Raw genomic sequence first — 22,666 nt, 5'->3', positions numbered from 1 at the left:
GAGGTTCCTGGGAACCCCGAGAGATTCTGACTCTTTCTTTCTCCCATGTTCTCTGCCCTGTAGGAGCTGTTCTCTGAAAGCTGCCATGTTAGGAACTCAAGTCAAAAGGCCAAAGAGTCGACCAAGAAAGAAGGGGCTTCCATGAGTCCGGGAAGCTGAGGGAGCACAGGCCAGGTTAGGATTCTTCATAGGCCTGGTGAAGTTTTAGGAGCTGGAAGCTGCCCAACAGCCAGGAGCCTACCTTGGCTGGGGAGGCAGTTGACAAGCCACATAATAGGGCCCGTGAACTGATAGGAGGGTCTCTAACTCAGGAGAAAGATTAGAGTCAGAATAAGAATGTCATGTGTAAGACAGCAATTACAGCACTCAGAAGTGTTTGCCCTGATTAAAATGCTCTGTGAGAATATTTTTCTACCTTGTGTGTGTGGGGGGGGGGGCGGGGGTCCCATGTGTCTTATAGATAGAAAGGGAAAAATAGCACAGTAGAGAATGAAGAATGCTGTAAGGAGGTTAATGATTCTATTTAAAGACATTTTGGGGAATTAATTAGGAAACAAATGCTCCTATGATAATATCTGAATAGAGAGGCTGCTTTCCAGAATATTTAATAAGCTTCTTTTGTTAGCAGAGAGAACTGATACATAAAACACAGGGGATTGTATTCTAGAATTTCAGAAAGTAATTCCATCTTAAAAATAGCATTATATGCTTAGCATTGTCAAACACACCATGGCTAAGAAAGTCCTCATTCAGGGGATAGAGAAGACAGAGGGACCTATCAAACTCACTTGGCTCTCTAGACTTGCAGGGCTTCTGGGACCCTGTGGACACCGCGATACTTTCAGTTAGCTCCTGTGACTGACTGCTAATATGACACTTGTGACCTTGACTATCCACTATATTATGTGAAATCTTATCAATACACATCAGTGGACAGCCGTGAAGAACACCAACACCTACAGAGCAACGTAGCAGTGGCTGCACAGATAGGGGAATGGGAGAAACACAGACTCCTAGTGGCTTCTCTCTTCTGTTTAGAGGATGGTTAGTCACAGTTACTCTCCAGATAGTCTCATTTGTGTTCCTCCCACTGCGGGCTGTTAGAGAAGACTGCTCTTAGGCTGTCTCTCAAGCAGAAGTATCCCAGAGAGCCTCAGCTCAGTTTACCTGCAACTACCTACTGGAATGCTAATTCCTAAACATATTTACTGAAATCACTGGGAAATTTCTGTCATTGTTTGCTTATATTTATCAGAAGAAAAGGGGACAATAAGTAAAATCTATAGTATATCAGATGATTGTATGTACTACGAATTTAGGGAACCTGCTGTTTTTGGTAGGGTGGGGCCAGGGCCTCCCTGATAGAACAGGCAGTAGAACAAAGACCATGGCACTCCTTGTGGATGGAGCCGAGAAGGACAATGAGTAGTAGGGGACGGAAACGAGTGATGAAAGTTCATAGACAATACAGGGCTTCAGAGGCCTGGGAGCCTTCTGAGTGAGGTGGTAGACACTAGACAGAGTCAAGGGAAATTAAAATGTCTTGCTACTAACATTCTGAAAGGGTTACTCTAGCTATTGCAGTAAGAAATGTGTCAGGTAGCAGTTAAGCTAACAAACTCACTTATGAAGGCATTTGTAATAATCTGGATGAGAAAGACAGTAAGGTAAAATTGGTAAGTTAAGAGATGGCTGGATTTGGGATTACTTGAAGTAGAACCAGTACGATTTTCATCTGGGGTTGTAGAATGGCAGGGATGACTCTAGGGTTGCTAGCGTGAGTTGGAAGATAACTTTGCCTTGACTGAGACAAAGACTAAGGAAAGTATAGGTTTTGGCAGAAAGACTAGGTTGGAGTTCAGTCTAGGTCACATTGATCTGAGATACTTATTAGAAGACATCCAAGATATGTAAAGATTAACGGTCAAATATATCAGTCTAAAAATGAAAGACCAGCTGGAGTTATGAATTTGAGAGTCAGCAGCATATATTTGGTATCAAGGTCACCCAGGGATGGAGAAAAGTAGGAGCAAAGCCCTCGGGCATCTGATATTCAGAAATCATGTAAGCTAGCAGTCCACAGGGAAAGATCCGAATGACCCAAAGAGAGATGTGTGGCTAAGCATAAGGCACCAAACCCAGTCACTGAGGAGAATGGTTTTGCCAGAGCCATGTGTTACTTTTCTGTTGCTGTGGTAAGTACCACACTCAAGGCCTTCAGTTCTTCCATCATGAGGTGTAAGCATGACAACATGCGGCAGACATGCAACAGGAACAGGAAGCTGAGGAACCACGTCTTTACCACAGGTGTGAAGCAGAGTGAACTGGATGTGGGTTAAGGCTATAATCTCTCAAAGGTCACCCTAAGTGGCATACTTCTAACAAGGCCATACTTTCCAAACTTCTCCAAACATTGCCACTTGCTGGGGACCAACTTTTCAAATGCCTGAATCTCTGGGAGATATTTTCATTCATTCTTACAACCACAGATGGTGAGGCCTTGAGCTTACTTAGTTGACGTTGATTGGTTCACTACAGCAGAGGGTGAAGACCATTGGCATACAGCTCAAGAAGTGTAGCTGTGTAAGTCACCAGAGAAATGAGTGGAAAATTGTGTCAAGAGATAATGAGAGAAGTTATAACAAGTGGGTAGGCAAGTTACAAGGATCAAAGAGTGTATTTGTTATTTGTCATGTTGCTATGGCAGATAACCTCACAAAAATCTAAGAAAGGAAGAGTTTATTTAGTTATAGGGTGCAGTCCAGGATGGTGGAGAAGTCATGGCAGCAGGAATGGTTGAGGCACTCGGTCACATTGCATCCATCTGCAGTCATGAAACCTGAGACATGAATGCTGCTGCGGACCTCACTCTCAGGCTGCAGCCCCAGCCCAGGGGATGGTGCCACCCACACCAGGGTGGGTTTTCCACCTCAGCTAATCTAATCTAGAAAGTCCTTCACAGACATTCCTAGTGGTTTGTATCTATGGTGATGATAAAAATCCCATCGAGTTGACAGTTAGGTCATAACAGGGAACTATGCAGGGAGGAGCAGTCTTGAGTTTACGAAGGAAATGAAATAGAGTATGTGAGTGGAGAGTTTGGTCCAACTATAAACAGCTTAAAACATTGTCATTTTAATATTTTCAGAGCTTTTTGGGAAGTATTGAATGTGGATATGTGTGTTTCCTTTTTGGTAAACTAGAAGCCTCATGTCAACCTAATAAATGAGAGCTGTCTGCCTCTAAAACATCTGTCTCCAGAGATACTGGCTAGCTCTTTTCTCAGTTTTATTCTTGGGGTTTTGTTTGTTTTTGTCACTTCTAACTGAATTATCTGCAATTACTTCAAAATTCTGCAATGTTAGTCCTTATAGATAGTATCCAGAAAACATATTTATGACCCTGAAAACATTAGAGCCTCCTAAGTTTTTCCAACAGTTAGATTACATGTAGTCTAACCAGGGAAATTGTATTGTGCACTGGACAGGAAATGGAAAGGTAAGGCACAGCCTGTGGGTATGCTAGTGTCCATTTTCATAAGTGAGCAAGTACTTCTGCAGTATAATCCTAGCATCAAGAAATCCTTAAACATAGTACATGGGAATGGATTCTGAATTTTTTTCAAACATACACTTTTTCTTTCTAACATTTTGATTTGGTAAGAATCCAAGTAGCTCTTTATAAAGCTCTCCTTAGCTTACTGCACATAAAACGAATTTGTTAAGTTACTTTAAATGAAGCTGCCTACTCCCGACTCCCCCCTCTCCCCACCCCTGTTTAAATGTGCCATGGATCTTCAATTGGCTCTCTTCTGCCACCTTGTGAGATCTGAGGATGTAGCTCAGGTCATCAGGCCTGGGTGCAAGTGCCTCTACCTGCTGAGGTACCTGAGTGGCAAAACCTAATACTTTTTAGTAGTAGGGTTCACTGTTATAACATCTATTCATTTAAAGTGTACAGTTGGGTGTCCTGATAAATACATAGCACCACATAACTTAGCATCTTAGTCAAAATACAGAGCATCTTATTCCTCCCAAAGTTCTCCTGTGTGGACCCTGGCCATGACCGAGCTGCTTTCTGTTACAGTGTCTTTACCTTGTCTAGGGTTTTGTGTAGGCAGAATTATATAATATGCAGTCTTCTGCTTAGCAGAAGTGCTCTTAGCTTCCATCCATATTGTTGCATATTTTCTTCCTTTTTATTACTGGATGACATTCCATTGTATAGAATATATCACATTTTGTTTACCTGTTCACAGACTGACACATATGTGGTTTATGCATAATATATAAAATTGCTAAGAATATTTTCATACAGAGATCTATGTGAGATTGAGTTTGTTCGTTCTTTCTTCCTTTCCTTCCTTCCCTTCTTCCTTTTCTTCCTTCCCGTCTTCCCTCCCTTTTTCCTTCCCTCCCTTCCTCCTTCCCTCCTTCCTTTCCTCCTTCCTTTCTTCCTTCCTTTCCTCCTTCCTTTCTTCTTTTCTTTCCCTTCCTTCCTTCCTTCCTTCCCCCCTCCCTCCTTCCCTCCCTCCCTCCCTCTCTTCTCCAGCATATCCTACAGATCTGGAGCTGAATCTGATGCATTAAGTGCTCTATAGATTGTTGAATGAATGATGCCAATATCAGACATAGTAAGCACTCAATAAAGCCATGCCCAAGTGTACTATTAGTCACCTTCAATGCTAATATCAGCATAGAGACTATGGTCATATGCTTAGTAATAATGATCTCATTTATTTCAAACATCAGAAAACTCAGTATCTGATGCCTGTGCTGACATTTCTGTAATCTGCTAATGATTTTTGAGTCCAGGATTTTTAACATCTAACTAACAATGTTGAGTGTTGAGTCCAAGTAGTGAAACAAGTGGCCTTCTTCCTGTTCCTGTTTGCATGAATATTAATGTCTTCTCTCATTATTTTAGCAAATAATGGCAACAAAAACAAAGAAAGTGCATAGATTTTTGTTTTTGAAGGAATAGATTAGAAGAGTCTCTGATGTCAGTGATGCAGTGCAGATGTACAAGGTGTAGGTGGCACTTGTGCCTGGTAAGTCCTGGGATGAAGACAAGTCACTGTCCCTCTCCTTTTTTATTTACCATATTGATGGACTTGGTATATTTCACATCATGTACCCCAGTTCCACTCACTTCCAAGTCCCTCCATATCCTCCCTCACTCCTGTAGCACCCGCAAAAGAAAATTAAAAAAAAAAAGAAATCAAAACCAAGCAAACAAAAATTTCCTTGCTCTTCCATTGTTCCTGCCTCTCCAACACCTCCTCATTTGTCCTGATGGCATTGTCCAGTCAGCTTGTCCCTTTCTTATCAAAGAACTTTATGTTGTTGTTTATTGCTGCCCATTTTGGCTTTGTGACACGTGTGTGAAAATCCCAGGAGCCAAGTCTAGCCACTGCACACTAGCTGCTAGATCACCCTGCCATGTAGTTAGCACCAGTGTGCTATGCTTGCATTTCTCGTAAAAATAGGCTAATTTAATGGTATGACATGACTTCTTAGTGGAAGACAGATACTTACCAGTTAGAGTTCTTGTGTCACATGCAGTGTATATGCACACCATTATCTACTGTGGTTTGTGTGTATAAGGCTTGCAAATCCTCTGCAGTTCTGCCACATGGGTAGATTTGGATTCTCATCACCCCTTTCCTTGTTGTTGTTAAGTCAGGACAGGCAAGATGGCTCAGTGATTCAGAGACTTTCAGAGGATCCAAGTTCAGTTCCCAACACCCACATATTTATCACTCCAGCTCCAGGGGATCTGGCAAGTCAGGCCATTCATAATAAAACTTAGGAAAAATTAAAAAGAAATTAACTACTTAAATAAAATTATACCTAACCAGAGTTCTTTAATGACAGGTTGAAATGAGTATTTTAAATGCTGAAGCACTAAAACCCACATTTTAGTTAAACTCGAAACTATCAATTTTAAGTAAATGTTGATAATGAAAGCAAAAGAAAACCTACCATAAAGCCTTAAAAACTAAACATATAGCAAGAAAGACGATATATACCCCTTTTCTTAAATGAGAAGACTTAAAATGGCAGTTACTCCAAAATTATAATGCAAAAATAATATAGAGTTTCCAGATAGGTTTTCTTATATGTTTTTGGAGGCATGTTTGTTAATTTCCTATTTCTTTGAAGAGATACCGTGGCTAAGGCAACTTATAAAAGAAAGAATTTAATGGGGACTTTCTTACAGTTTCAGAAGGTGAGTCCATGAGCTTCATGGTAGTAAGGATCCTGGCAGCAGGCATTTTCATTCAAACCATAAGGTGGTAGAATATTGTTTTCAAATCATTTTAGATGCTCTTAGAGAGTTTATTGAACAAGGTAGTTGCCCAGGACAAGTCATTATAGTGAGCACAGAAGCATGCCTTCTTTACCAGCCATTGAGTCAGGAGGAAAAAACAGTTTGGTTTTGGAGCGGGAATAAGCTTGGAGCTTATGGAGCAGTGGAGAAAAACGACGCTAGCTAGCCATGTGTTTTGGCCATGGCCAAGTTAACAAGTAATATAATAGAGGAGGGAAACTGTTTAATAAAAGAAGTGGGAAAACTTGTTTTCATCTTGCAAAGAAATGCAAAGGTCCATATATTGTAGGCACAAGAGACACAGAAGAGTTGAAAACCTGAAAATGAGAAAATTTCTTAATAAAATACACAGCTGTATTGGAGAAGATGCTATCAATAAAGATAACAAATATTTGTAAAATATTTGCAGCACAGTGTTTAGAGAAATACTGATCTGTACTAAGGAGCTTTGCAAATGGACTAAAAGGGATTGTAGGAAATGGACTTAAAAATGAACCTGCATTCACGGAGGAGTTAACCCCACAGCTACTCCCCCTAAGTCATGAGCACCACAGTTTATACCTCAATATCCACCAGACAAGCCACAGTTCTCTGCAAAGCTCTGTTTGTAGCCGCAGTTCTGAAGGAATGGAACAGCAAGACTTCTGGAATCTGCCAGCTTCTCGCTGAGACCTGACCGGAGCCCCAGGTTCAGGAGAAAGCTTGCCTTAGAGGAGCTTGTGGGGAGTGGTGGGAGAGGACGGCTGCACCCCACCTCCCACACCCAAATAAATTAACTAATTAAAAAGGAAAAAGTCCTTAGTGGTCAGGTGTCAAAATACTACCAAGTATAATAAAGCTTGATATCTTTGCTGCATGAAAAGCTCATAAACTCTTAAGAAATGACACATAATTGAATTTTGAAAGCATACAGAAGTATTAGCTATATATATATATATATATATATATATATATATATATATATATGGATATGGATGTATCCCGTAGATGTGTTATCAAGACATATCAAATCAAAATTATGTTTCAAAAACTTTCTAAAAACACAGTACAAACATTAGTAAAAACACAAAAAAATAACTTTCTTGTGTATATTCAAACATTTTGAGAAGTCAGTTGCTTATTTGTATGTAGCAATAAATTTTTAACGTATTCATTTACATTCTTTGATCTAACTTCTCAACATTATCTAAAATATCATTATCATTGATCACAAAAATATCTATTTAATGTGATGTAAATGAAAATAATGTAAGCATCCAGACACAAGGGACTTTTGTTCTCTCAAACATTCATCCATAAAATATTTCAGGACATCTTAAATGGCATGGATGGGAAGTCTAAAAGAGTGCTTCACATGGTCCAAGGCTGGTTGCTGCTTGTTTGTCTCCACCTTTTGTTCCATAAGTTTTCAACTTGGGCGGAAAAAAAAAAAATGGTGAATAATGTTCCAAGTAGGAAATGACAGAAATTCTCTGGTGATGAACATGGTGCTGTTTGAGTCTTCACGCCAGTTTGTCTCAAGAAGCTCATGCATGCTCTTATTTTGAAGCTGGAAGGTGTCTTATTTATTAGCAGTTTTAGTCTTTATACTCTGACTCGTCCATTCAAGACTTCTTTGTCGTGGGCTGACGAGTGCCAGCACGTCAGTGCTAGTGCAAGGGAATGGTTGCTTAGTTATAAACCCAACTCTGTCCCAAGGATGATAATTTTTCTGTTTTGTTTTTAAATATGAAAACAAAAAAATCAGTGGCCTTTAGCTTTTTATTTTAACATAAAATGGATCATGGGTGACAAGTTCCTTTAGTAGTTGCCATTATTTGTAGTTAAATTTATGGATTCAGATCCAGCTAGATTTTTTTATGTAATCAAGATATCAAAATGAAGCATAAAGTTGTATTTTGTGTATTTTATGCATAGTTGGTTATGAAATGGGGAAAGAAAGGGAAATTTACAATCCTTACTAGTTCTGTCTAAGATCACTGTTGGGAATTTGGATTTTGTCATCAAGCTGCACAGTTGGATCATATGCTTTAGTAGGCATGGGTACAGCAGAGTTCCTTCCCTTTGATATGATTTTAGAGCTCACAAAAGTGTCTTCCAGTTTTTCCTTTTAAACATACAAATGCATAAGGATTCGGCAATCTCCTGTTCACGGTGAGCATTTGACACTAGATAGGATTCTTTTAATGCCATGACTTCAGCTTGAGATGATTAGAGACACTCCCTTATGGACATTACATTTGGAAAAAATCAATCCTAGTTTTCACCTTTTGTTGGTTATTTAAACATGACCAGAGTATTCAGAATCCTCCAGTGTCTGTCCAAGTCTTAGTAAAGGTTGGATAAGTGAGCAACTGCTCTGTTCCTCCACTAATAGAAACAGTTGAGGTCCCAGTGTGCATGGCTGTTGTAACAGCGCTAGCTTTATAAAATAATTCCATTAGGTACAGTATCCAAAACAGAACAAATCTACCTTCTGAGCCCAGTGCAAGCAGATGGCATCCATGCTTGTAATTTATCTCATCTACAAAAGATGAGATCTTTTAAAACTGCTTTCTATTGATGGCAGCTAGGTGTAAGGATAATATAAAACCTTAGCGATAGCAGAAATGTTTTTCTTAATCTATTATTTTAACTGGTAAGTGGAAGCACGTCTCAACTTTTGACTCTTCTTTCTTCACTGTCTTATATGTGATCCCAGCCCCTGCAGCCATGCTCCCCTTTCCCTGTCCTTATCTCATGGTCCTGGCTTCCCTGGGCTCCAGGGCACAGACCAGGGGTCTAGAGATGTGGTACAGAAGTAAGCTCCTCTGCCTGCATAAACTCGGGCTCTTCCACCCAGCAGAATAGTGTCTTGTGGCCTTTGTGTTGTCTGGAGACCTTTACTTCATATAAAGGTTAAACCATCTCAGGACTGTTGACTCTCCTTCCGTAAGCACAGACCTTTCTCTTGCTGATGTGTTTACCCATGTCTAAGTCTGAGCTTAAGGAAGCCAGCCCTTATGCTACCTGACGCTCAGGACGTGAATGTCAAGGAAGAAGTTTCTTCTTGCCAGCTCCGCTTCCCTTTAATTTATCTTTTTATCTAAACACTGTTCTGTACTTACTTGCCATACACATAGGTAGCATTTTAATTATGCTGGATTATAATAATAGCCTTCCAAAGTTCTAAGTCTCAAGCAATTTATAAGAGATTTTTGGACTATTGCCCTTCCAAGACCAACAATTCGTGGAACCCAAGATAGAAAAACTATCGTGAGGCCTACTCAGCCTCACTAAACCAACAAGAAGTGTTGTAGTCAGGCTAACATTTATGACCTTACTGGGTCCAAGACTCACTCTGCATTCACCCACTGAATTATAACTTTCCCACAAAGAAGGTATAACTAGTGCCCATACTTTCAAGTGAGAAGATAAGTCCCATGCATACTGATCACATGCACATTTCTAGAACCTCTTTAAAACCTGGGCTTTAAGGAGGCAAACATGGTTCTTGTTGGAGCATACAGTGGCAACTGGGTCTCACAGCAAGCCAGGGCCACATTGGGCCTCAGCGTTTAATAAAGGCTCTTCATTTGAGCTGGACATTGAAGGAAATTGAAGTCAGGCATTTCAGGGAGATAAATTATGTATCTGAAACAAGGAATTCAGGAGAAAGCTTTGTAAAACATCAGTTGGAACATTTATCTTGAGCAGGGAGGCCCCTGATTAGCATCTAGATTGGGGTCTAGGCAGACAATGCTGTGGATAGTGGCAAAGACAGGATGTGAATGCGCTTTCCCCACAGACACCATGCTGGTGGGGACTGTTCCTAGAGAGAGGCTATAGCGGCTTCCTGATGGCCTGTGTGTCTTCTTTAACTCTGAGAATCAGTCAGACGTGTACTTTGTAGGTACAGAGATGCCAGTAGCTCTGAGAAGGGTTTGTGTGAAAGGGGGAAGGCAGAGGAGATTTAAACAAAACGTGAGACTTTGACATGGTGAGTATCGTTCCTTCACTGTGAGAGAAAGTGGAAAACTGAGGGTGGAGCTGAGGTCCGGCAGCCACAAGCACTGGCTGTGGCAAGTGGCAGAAGCAGGCAGAGCCTGGTCTGTGTGGAGAGAGTGATGGCACCACACTGACTGTCCAGTCAAGGAAAGGTTTCCGTAAAGAATGAAGAAACCAAGTTGAAACCTCGTTGTTACCCTAAAGTAAACTGTAGTGTAGCCAAGATGGACAGTTACAGAAGACTTGAAGAACCATTTTTAAAAGTGACAGGTTCAGTTGAAGGAGTGTGGTAGAAAATCGCTTCACTTCTTTGCCATTATTGCTATCAGGGTAAAATTTGAACATAGTGAAATAGTCTCAGCTCAGATGCCGTTTAATTCTGATAGAGACCAACACTGTGTGGTCACATCTCTGTCTAGAATACTTTTGCTGTTCCCCAGATTTCCTCATGTGCCTTCTAGGTACTTCCTACCATGTAGGAACCACTATTCCGACTGCTGTCACCAAACACAAGTCCTGCCTGTGTCATATATTCTGTCAAGTCCTCATCCAGTCTGTTTACTGGAAGGGGAGAGAAGACTAGCGATGGATATTGTTGAAGTATATTACATACCTGTATGAAACTGTCATAACAAAATCCATTGTTTTATATAACTAATAAAAAACACTTTTAGGTTTATTCACTGAAGATAATAACAGCATTCAGAGAGTACCAACAGTGCTGTACTGTTACATGGAGAGCAGGCCCTTGTTCTCTCCCGGCCGCCCGACTAGCTTACACCCGAAATAACCACAGAGAAACTATATTTATTAAATTACTGCTTGGCCCATTAGCTCTAACTTCTTATTGGCTAACTCTCACATCATGATTTAACCCATTTCTATTAATCTGTGTATCGCCACGTGCTGGCAAGATTCTAACCGGTGTCCGTCTCAGGTGGGAGGATCCATGGTTTCTTCCACCTTGCCCTTCCTCCCAGCATTCAGTTCTGTCTTCTCTGCCTACCTAAGTTCTGCCCTATCAGGTTCAAAGCAGTTTCTTTATTCATTAACCAATGAAAGCAGCACATGAACAGAAGAACTCCTACACCACTGTACCCCTTGGACAGAACGCTAAGCTTCCCTTTACCTGTGTGTACAGGGCTCAGTTGAGTGGTAGCCGGTGTCCTCTGCAGAGCATACAACGCACCAGCTCTTTAACCTCCAAGGCCCCGCCATTAGTTCAGTGCTAAGCCAAAGAACACTCCCTCCTGTATGCCCCTCCTCCTCCAGCTGGCCACCATGTCACATCAGTTCTTGTTACCATTGTAGACGGCTCCTTCCTGGCCTGTTGTAACAGCGACTGTTTTGCCCTTGGTCTCTACACTGCTGGCGCTCCACTGCCCCCAAGCTGCTCCTCTGCCACATACAGTATACAGGAAGGCCTATACCATGGGCCCCAGACTGCTTTTAATGCCCTGTTCCCATGGTGTTCAACCCGTCCCATCTACAGAATCTGTTCCTTCCCCCACCTCTTCTACCATGTCCCCATGAGGCTGTTTGGGATCTTGCGCATTCTTACATTCCTGATTATGTTAGTAACATTTTGAAGGACACCAGGGACCGTGTTTACCATATCTTTGTCATCAGTATCTGGTATGTGACTTTGAACACACACACTCTATTAAATACTTGTGCAGAGCCAGGCAGTGGTGGCACGTTCCTTTAATTCCAGCACTCGGGAGGAAGAGGCAGGAGGATCTCTGTGTGTTTGAGACCAGTCTAGTCTACAGAGTGAGTTCCAGGACAGGTACCAGAGCTACATGGAGAAACCCTATCTTTAAAAAAAAAAAAAAATGCCTATGCAGAATGGTGTTTCAGGTCAGGATCAAAGTTGTTACGCTTGTTTGTTTGTCATTTTAATTGTACAGAAGTGTTCAAGTGACTGACAGTTTCTTCAGGTTTGTTTCTGAGGTTCCTTTGCAATGATTATCATGGTCATTTTAAGGTAAAGGTGCACACATTGCTATCGCCTTTGATGAGTTGAGTATGTTAATTGTGTCAGTGTACCATCCTATGGCTGAAAGGCTAGCCTATACCCTTTTCTCCTACCTCAGCTCCAGCTCACTGTGTCTATCTGCAGTTCTAGAATGCAGATTACCATTTCTGGGAATGAAGATAATTTTTTAAAGGTCTTTGTGGTAATTAGCAAACAGGAAAAAAGGCTAAAACTGTCTGGTAAATATTGACCTGAGTACCCAGAAACACTGGTATTTTTAGCTCTTGTTTGTTCGTGGTGTTCACTCTGTCCTGATTCTTCGTGCTCATGGCTCTGCCTGGCAGAGCGAATCAGCATTACCATCCCATTGACTGTTGCTAAAGTTTTCATCTTTCCAAATCGTAGGTAAGAACCTCGATGCTGTCCATGACATCACCGTGGCATATCCTTACAACATTCCTCAAACTGAGAAACACCTCCTCCTTGGAGACTTTCCCAAGGAGATCCACTTCCATGTCCACAGGTATCCAGTCGACGCCCTTCCCACTTCCAAGGAGGATCTGCAGCTCTGGTGCCACAAGCGATGGGAAGAAAAGGAAGAGAGACTGCGCTCCTTCTACCAAGGGGAAAAAAGCTTTCATTTTACTGGACAGAGCACAGTGCCACCTTGCAAGTCTGAGCTCAGAGTCCTTGTGGTCAAGCTGCTGTCCATACTGTATTGGACTTTGTTCTGCTCTGCAATGTGCCTGCTCATATATTGGTACAGACTAGTTTGGTGGTATTTCATAATTAGCATTGTGTTTTTCGTGCTGCAGGAGAGAATATTTGGAGGACTGGAAATCATTGAACTTGCATGTTACCGTTTTTTCCACAAGCGTCCACATTTAAATTCAAACAAAAACAATTAAGACGGTTGCATTCACCACATAAAACCCTAAGAGCGTTATGGAAATGTCACAGCCTTTGTAAACTGAGATGAGTTTTTGCATGACTATGTCAAGTGTTTCTTACTATCATCATTCTTTGTTAAAGATATTTTGCACTTAATTTTCTGGGGGAAATATTGCTACAGTTTCTTTAAACTCTCTGAATGTAATTCCAATGCTGCATATGTAGCAGGGGTCAATCGCTATGAATAACTCGGGCCAGAATACTAGAAACAATCAGGAGGCCGTTGAGACAAGATGCAAGCTTTTCTGAAAGGGTCAGCCCACTTGTGACACAGAGGCGGGCCTGGCACCGTGAACATGTCCCCACACTGTAGGCAGGTGGTATCCTGGCTCCCCTGTGAGGCACCGTCCATCTCTCCTTTCATCCTTTTACAGCCATCAAACCCCAAACCACAATTGTCTTGTCCTAAACTGACCACCATTTCATAGGAAACCCTTCATTGCTCACTCACAAAGCCTTGAGCTGAAGCCGGTAGCCAGGAGGCCCCCTTTCTCACCTGGAAGTCACACCTCACTCTGCTCAGGGAGCACCTGCAGGCTCTCCAGTTGGGTTCTAAGCTTGTTCTTCCCCTGGTCCTCATTGCCTCCTGCTCCTTAGCAGGTGTAGCTTCATCATCATTGTGAACTGACACATGGAAAGGTGTATTAGAACATTCTTGTATTTCAGACAGAAACGGTCTTATGAAATATTGCTTTAGAACCTACACACAGTGGAAGTCAGGTGTGTATCCTGCGCATGTAGGGTGTCTACCTTTTGCCATCAGAGCTACAACAAAAATAGCCACAGACAGGATGTTACAGCCAAAGCTCCCAAGCCTTGATCAGCTTCACTCTTAAAATTAAAAATGCTAACCCAGAATGAACCCTCTCATTGAGATCAAGGACTCCCTCGCTAACCCTCAACAGTAACATTTAAACCCACACAGACCAGCTGTTTACCAAATAGCCCTATCATCTGGAAGCCATGAAAACAGACCAATAACACCATTGTCCTGGGTAAGAGAAGCATGTGGCCATTGTTCCCACTGAGCTGCATGGGCCTGTCCTTGTCATTGATTGGGGCGGGGGGGGGGGGGGCCACAGGCACATAAAACTGTTCTGCTGTTAGCAGACCTGTCAACCTCCCCACCCAGCCCCCGTGGGGCACTCTGAGGAGCTGTCACTGCCCTGTGAATTCACCTTCCTGCTCAGCTTAGCAGCACATTCTCCAAGAAAGCCCTGCTGGGGACAGTTAGTGGATCATGTTTAGTTTGCTTCTTTGGAGCTTGTGTTTGTGAGGGGTGCCGCTACGGAAGCACACCAGCCTGTATTTAACTGTTCTATCAAAGCTCAGTGCAATTCTGCCAGGAGCTTACTAATTAGTTTCTGTGCACATCTGCTCTCAACACAGCTGTTCGACTTTAGAGTTTTTAAGGTTAAAAACACACAAAAAAGAGCAACCTTTTTTTCCCCCTTTCCCTTAATGGGAAAGACTGAAATTTTAAGTTTTTCTGCAACTTCCTTGGATCACATTTAAACATGGAAATAGCTAGCAATCAAAATTACATTTGTTTCCCAGGTAAAAGGAAAAAAGCTGCTCTCTCTGCACACGGTACCTGGGATTACCCAGTAGTGATGCCCATTTCATGGTGTGTCCTCAAACCCTTTGCCTCTTATCCTTCCTTCAACGGGAAGATCTTCCTCCTCTTTTGATCACAGAAAAACATGCTTAAGGTAGGAAAATCTTAATTTTATTATCTACCCCAAATTCATAATTCTAAGTATAGCACTAAAACTAGAGAGATTGCTTTAAGAGAAATTTCTTCCAAAGGAAAAAGAAAATCCCCTTTTAAATAAAATTTAAATATTTAATATTTAAATAAAACAATTATTTGTTTTTACCTACATATTTAGCTTTGTTAAATTTTTAACTTTATATATATATAATATATATTACATATATAATATAACGATTTTGAGCATGGAACTGCTTTAGATCAACCCTTGATGGCAGTTGGCCTTAGAAATGCCCCTATCACACTCCACCCTTCAGCCAGAGCTCCTAGCAGCTGGCAGCCCTGCTACAGCAGAACCTAGCCCCTGCTCCATGTGATGGTGAACCTGAGGGACCGAAATGCTCACATCACTAGCTTGCTAGTTAACCCCATCCTGGGAGAGTTTAAGTATAGTAGTTGTGGGTTATTTATGATGTAAACCATTTCACTTTACAGTATGAACCAATCAGGATGGGAACTGGCGAAGTGACCGGTTCCCATGGTAGGTATCTTTGCAATAAGTTCAAGGAATCCTGAACTCAAGTCAGGTTACATGAGGAAAGGCTGAAGATGAAATGCATAAGTATCTGAAAGAACTCATCTCTTAAGACCAAAACCCTGCCTCTGTGTGCTCTCAACATAGACGAGAAAGAACTAGTATCTTCCACTCGTGCACTCTAATGGTGGGCACTCCACATGCAGACCACATATTGGTAGCCAAGCCTGAGTTCTGCAGACAGACAGATTTCCATTTCACCCGCTCTCAAGCTCTGGCCCAATAGAGATGCTCCAGTACAGTCATAAAGACTAGCAGAAGGAGCCTGTTGGTGGTAAATTGTTTACATTTCTTTATATAAAATAATGTGCTTTCAGTGCCTTAGTTACGGGTCCCCTTCTTTTTCCTGTTCCAAGAGTTCTATAACGTGTCCTTAACGTCTCTTCTTGTCACTCATTAAGAGGAGAAAATGGGGTCTCAATACTGGTCATTGGTTGACAGAAACAAAACACTATGTTGTAACTTTGAGAAAAGAGCTGGACGCTGAGCTAGTGGCTAGTGTTCTAACTTAACTATAGAAGATGAAAATGGCTCGGCCATCCAATGAACTTCAGACTAAATATGACTCTAAAGGTGTCTTCTACCTTAAATTTTTATTTCAGAGTCTTGGTTTTGGTAACTCGTTTTTAAAAGATCATTATGTGGAGAACACCGAGTTTTAAAAATAACTCACAGAATGGCCTTAGCTTTCCGTGTCCACTGGAATGTTGTGAGTTGTTATTTGTAATATGCATCCAGAATAAAGTGGAGTGAATCACACTGTTCAAAAGCTGTTGCGATTCTATTTTTACAGGAATGACAGAATTTAAAGGCCATAGTGCTGTTGTTTCCCATATTGCCATGGTCTTAGCCTATGTCACTGATGAGTAGGCCTCCCATGGGAGTTAAAATGTGGTCTAATTTAGAACAGAATGCATTATTCCCTAATTGAGAGAGTCGGGGATACAGCTGAACTCCTGCCCCAGTGTCAACAGAACCTGTTTTCCTCAGGTCAGCTATTCATCCCCCAAGTGTGGGACACGGACACTTAAAGGAAAAGAACTTGAGGGCTCTGTGTCCCTCCCGCACCTCACTATCTGGGAGTAGAACTCCAAAAGCGAGTCTTAGACTGAAATGTGACAGATGTACAAAGAACATCATTAACTAAAAACACACATCATCAGGAAAACCTATTGTAAGCTCAAAAGCCTATTCTGTCCTTGGTTCTCCAATGAGCACTTTGTGTACAAGCCCTGGTGTTCCCTGGGAAAGGGCACATGGGCCAAAAGAGTATTGACCTGGCCCTAAGAGCACTGGTCCCAAGGAGTGGGACTCAAGAACATGGACTGCAGTCCCCACTCATACTCAGCCTCACCCCTTTTACAGAAAATGGATTTCTGATGTGGGGACTTCAGATGCCAACCATGGGCACAGAAACTGCCTCTACAGTGCATTCTAAATACCAAATACAAAGTTACTAGAGAGACCATTTGTGTTTTCCTGCCTGGTGGACTTCACACAGGATCCACATGGCAACCTGACATATGCATCCTCTGAGCTTAAGTCTACTAAGAAAGAATGAGACAGGCTGCCTTCTCATGGGCTGACCATTTGTGATGGGTGGCCAAGTGACCACAAATGTCCACCTTCTCAGTACTCTCAGGCCCAGCAGAGGGAGAGACACTGAGAAGTCTGACAGCGTTTTGTATCAGCCGTGGATGTATGGGAAGCCAAAGAGTCCATAGAGCTGTATGTGGAGAGTCTCGTCAATAATTGGTCAACCTGGGTTGGGCGTGGTGGTTCATGCTTGTAATCCCAGCACTTGGGAAACAGGCAGGAGGACCACAAGGTTAAGACTGGTCTGAGCTACATGAGTTTAGGTCAGCGTGTGCTACATAGCTAGGCCCTGTCTCAAACAGAGGTGGGGGTCAGGCCCAGAGTCTAGGGAGAGATAAGATGGTTCAGTCAGTGAAGTGCTTGGTTTGTAAGCACAAGTATCTGAATTCAATCCCCAGAACCCACATTAAAAAAAAAAAAAGGATTACCTTGTAATCCTAGCACTGTGGAGCGTGAGACTGGGGGATCCTGGGGTTTACTAGCCAGACAGCCTACTAAGGGAACTCTTGGCCAATGAAAGAGCCGATCCATCTCAAGAACAGGTGGATGGCCCTGAGGAACTACACATTTGTCTTTTGGCTCCCACACATGTACTTGCACACACACTCACACACACGCACCCAGAAGGAATTAAACAATGAGTCCACCCAAATAGTTCAGCCATTGCCTCCCTGAGGATCGTCCAGATTCAAGCATTGTCCCACTGAGCAGTTTCCTTCCTCCAGTGGGAAGTTTGCTGAGATGGAAACACTGCAAGGCCAATGACCTTCCATGTTGCCCGCTCTGTTTCTCTTTCTCCCAGTACTGCAGACTCACAATCCTGCAGAATCGCTCATTCCTTCCTCTCCTGCCTGGCCATGTAAGCTTTCAACATAGCTTTCAGAATAGCCTTTCCCATGCTTATCACGCCACACCTGTATCACACATTACCTGAGGTTCTTCCTACCCACATCGGTCTCGGCTCACACAACCTCATCACAACCCCATGCTAATCACAGAAGTCCCCTTCTCAGTCCCCAGTGCTTCCTAATGGCTGTTGCACAAGCCCACGCCCCTCCACCTGGCCCAGGTCCTTCCCACGGACACATCCTCATTCTCAGGCTTGTTCTGCCCCGTGAAGCCTTTCCTTCAGCACGGGTACTCAAAGCCTTACCGAGTTCCCAGAACTCGTCACGTCTGCTTGCCTTTTCCAGTACCTAGGAAATTGCTTCCCTGACCCTTAGACTGGGCAAATCTCAATTTATTTCCAGAAATTTTCCCAGTCAATCTGGCTGGGAATGCTCTCCCGCCTTTTCCTGGGCCGTCGTTCCCTGCGGCCCTGTCCTCGCTGAATCACGCACGATCTTAGGTCACAGTCACGTTTCAGTCTCACCCACTCCACTGCATGGCACGCTTCTGGAGAGCCAAGATGCGGGTGCCTCAGCTTTCTCTCAGTGCCAGCCGTTGTGCCAGCCATGCTCATGTGCACAGTACATTCGTCATGGTAATGTTTTTGGAAGCCATGCACAGAACCTCTGGATCGAACAGGCTGAGTACAGGGGTTTATGGGTCCAAAATGAAAACAAATCGAGGCTTAGAAGATCATTGGTTTCTGCCAATGTTTTCGTTAGAAAACCAGACGTAGTGGTGCATGCCTTTAATCCCAGCACTTGGGAGGCGGAGTTGATTCAAGGCCACCCTGGTCTACATAGTGATTGCCAGGACAACCAGAGCTACATAGTGACACCCTGTTTCAAAAAACTAAAAATATGTTTTTTTCTAACATATATATGTATATAAATAATACATATATACATGCAGGCTAATATATTCTAACAAATATATATATAGAAAGATATTTTCTAACAAATATATGCATATACACACGTTTTATATGTGTGTGTGTGTTAGAAAGTCATTTTTGATTGACAGTCTGTTACCAAAATATACTAGGATTTGAATTACTAAAAGTAGAAAAGCCGGCTCAAAATCTATGCCTGTGAGAAATAATTCTAATTTATCTCACCATCTTCCACTTGCACCCCGAAGGAAAATTCACCACTATCTAATTAACATCTGCACTGACTCCAGTCCCACAGCCTGCCTTCTAGAAATCTATGACTCAGATACACTGCCCCAAACATCACGAGATGCCCCACACTGCTCTTCACTCTGGCTCTGAGAATGTAAAACTTAAATGTCTGGGGGAATCGATGAAATTATCCCAGGCTCCTATAATCATATGACTGAGTTCTGTGCAGGAGCCCAAAAGTCTCCAGGATAGCACATTCAGTGACACATAAAGCTGTGCCACCCTTTGTCGAAGAAGGCCATCCAGACACAGTCAGAGACTGAGCTGGGTGGTACCTGCCTGTGTCCTCAGTCCCCCAGAGCCAGAGGCAAGAAGACCAAGAGTTCCAGGTCAGGCTTGGCTACATAAGAGACCTTGAAAAAAAAAAAAAAACTCCAAAAACAAAAGATGAAGCTGGGAAGGTGGCTCAAAAGTAAAGCACTTGCCATACAAGCATGGCATCCTGAGTTCACTCCTCAGGAACTACAAGGTAGAAGGTGAGAACTGGCTCCTGGAAGTTGTTCTCTGACCTACACAGGCACACACAGACACCATGACTTGCAGGGCTGGATTTTATAGATGGCTACTGCTGTTTGCACGTCTTCATGTCTTCACGTGTCCCCTTCAGAAGGGACCTCTTATATGATGGTAGTTACCACTAATCCTGCTCATTGGTCCATTTGGGCAACCTCACAACCTCTAGAAGTTCCCACCTCCTGACATCATCACCCTAGGGACGTGCACGTGAACGTTCAGACCACAGTGGCTATGCCTGTTGATAGGTGGAAAGCCCCAACAGTCAACAGTAATATGATAAAGACAAAAGAACTACCAGAAGGGAAAAAAGGCAAAACACCAAAATTCTTTAATCCTTATATTGTTAGTAATGATATATAGGCTTATTCTCTGAAAGTATCACATTTGTTATAGTTTTGATGTTACCAGGAACCAAGATAAAACAATTAGGTAAAAACCCCTGTAATCCTAAATGTTTCTTTAAAAACAAAACCAAACAACAACAGAATACTCAACCAAACCAACAGAAACAACAAGAACAAATCGTGTAAGATCTAATGCTCCATTAGAAGGAGCATTGGGAAGGCTCAGAATAACCAACCAACCAGTAGCAATGGCAGCTAGCACCCTTGTGCCCAATTCTGAAAGGCTATGTTTCCAGTAAAAGAAAGTGGGGTTCCAGGACAAACAACTCCACCTAGATTCGATGCAGGGAGTGGTGGGGTCATTTTGAAATACTGAAAGCCAAGGAAGTTTTCAAAGCCCACCAAGGCCAAGTCAAAAGAACTGAGGGATCACCTGCAAGAGGCTCCTATAGCCCCAGGGAAACAGCTGGACCGGTGGTACAAAAACAGAGAGGTGGAAAGGTGGGGAGAAGAGTAAAAACCAGGAAGGTGTGACACTCCTCATTAGTTACGCTCATGGATACATTGGGACAGTCTGGGTAACCAATTCTTTATGGTGAGAACTGCCATCTGGGGCTGATAAAATGGCAGATAAGTCAGCTGCTTTTCTTTTCTGTATGAACTGTGCCTCAAGCTGAACAGTCAGGTCAGAAAATAAGCTTTCTGTGCAGGTAGGTATTGCTCTGTAGAAATAAACCCACATTTCTGAGGTCAAAAGCAAGAAGAAAGCATAGTGAGGAAAAGATATTATCTTCAACAGTGATACTGGGGAAATGTGAATCCCTACAAAAAAACAAAAAAACCAGACCCACACCTGACACTGGTTAAAGGCTTGTAAATAAAAACTCAGAAACCGTCTAATAGGAGCAAAGGTATATGACATCCATCGTGACAATGGTTTCTCATTCATGATCTGCTCAGGCCACAAAATCTGAGTTGGTCAGTCAATCAACAGAATGAGAAAGCAGCCTGCAGAATACAGGGAAATATTCGCAAACCACATACTTGGTAGGGGATGTTTCCAAAATATTTAAAGAATTTCCACAACTCAGTAGCGAATTCTTTGTGACCCAGTTTAAACTCAGTAGTGGTACTTGAGCAGACATTTTTTTTTCCAGTCACAGTAGATGAAGGGCCAGCAGCATATGAAATGATACTCAACATCCACGTCAGGAAAGCGCAATCAAAAGGGAGTAACCGTCACCTCACCATTGCAAATATGGAGAAATTCAACTCATGAACTCAGCGCAATCAAAAGGAAGTAACCGTCACCTCACCATTGCAAATATGGAGAAATTTCAACTCATAAACTCAGTGGGAATACAAATTGCAACCACCCCTGAAAGCAACGTGGAGGAAATTCCTTTACAAAATTAAAAATAGGACTCTTCTACGGTTGCTCTCACAGTCTCCCTCTGCATACAGACTCAAAGTAGCTGAAATTAAAAAGTAACGCTGTCTACTGTGGCCAAAATAGGGAGTCAGCCCAAACAACGATGGGTGAATAACAGAACCCTGATACAGGTGCACAGACATATAATGGAATTGTAGCCATTTATGGCAACGTGCGTGAACTTGGAAGATAAGTGAAATTAACCGGACAGAAAATGTAGATGGAGTTTCCTCCATCTGATGAGTCTCATAAATGCCACATAGCTTTTAAGACTTTTGTAACTTACAGTGAGTGGTTTTGAACGGACCTTGGAAGCAACCAGAGTTGAGTTTCTTTCAAGAGTTGCAGCAGAATGACTCGCGCGGGCACGTGAAGCAAGTCCTTCTTGCCTGAGGTATATGCCCAGAGGACACCATAAAGAGAGGCTTGGCATCTCAGGTGAGCTGCTAGACCCCAGATTACCAGGAATCTTCTAACCAAACACCAGCCCTTCAAAAGGAACAGGTAGAGGCCTGTTGAGCCCACGTTAAACCCGCAGGCTTTAGCCCCACCAATGGAACCCCGAAGGCTTCCCCCAGCAAGCTCCTCTACAAACTTAACAAGGACTGGTGTTTGTAGAAGTAGACAGGAGCTGGAGCAGTGGGAGGCATAAGTGCTTGCTCCCCATCCTAGCCTCCCTACTTCCAAGACCAGTACCCCCAAATCTCCTGCATCTGCCTCATTTTAACACTCGTGCTCCACCCACAGCCAAGCTCCACCCACAGCCAAGCTCCACCCACAGCTATGCTTCACCCACAGTCACGCTCCACCCACAGCCAAGCTCCACCCACAGCCAAGCGCCACCCACGGCCATGCTCCACCCACAACCAAGCTCCACCCACAGGGCTCTTTAATGGGTCAGGTGGGCAGCCTGGACCCCAGGGCTTTGTCAAGCTTTGCAGCTGACCCCAATTGAGAGCTGATTCTACTGTTCTCAGCCGTCAGAATTGAGACTTCCACTCTTGGGCCTCTGACCCGTTGTGTATAAAATGAGCATTTGGCCTTAGATGTTCTAGAAGCAGTAGGTTATGTGCAAGTTGACTTCATTTGTAAATATTTTAAGCGTTGCTAGATATGGGGCTCAGAGCCGGGGAGGGGGGAGCGAAGATG

General features: G+C 42.8%; 1 protein-coding gene across 1 annotated transcript in view; it reads left to right on the top strand.

The window, feature by feature from the left end:
- The window catches only part of Lclat1 (lysocardiolipin acyltransferase 1), an 89,411-nt gene extending 73,094 nt beyond the window's left edge, over nt 1-16,317 (top strand). The window contains 1 exon segment of the mRNA XM_038320200.2: nt 12,704-16,317. Coding sequence (XP_038176128.1) covers nt 12,704-13,206 — 503 coding nt within the window. The 3' untranslated portion in view covers nt 13,207-16,317.
- The last annotated feature ends 6,349 nt before the right edge of the window (nt 16,318-22,666 follow it).

The sequence above is a fragment of the Arvicola amphibius genome, chromosome 2 (genome assembly GCF_903992535.2).
Source record: "Arvicola amphibius chromosome 2, mArvAmp1.2, whole genome shotgun sequence".
Lineage (NCBI taxonomy): Eukaryota > Metazoa > Chordata > Mammalia > Rodentia > Cricetidae > Arvicola > Arvicola amphibius.
Note: the sequence above shows the minus strand (reverse complement) of the source record. Positions and strands in the feature narration are given on the sequence as shown.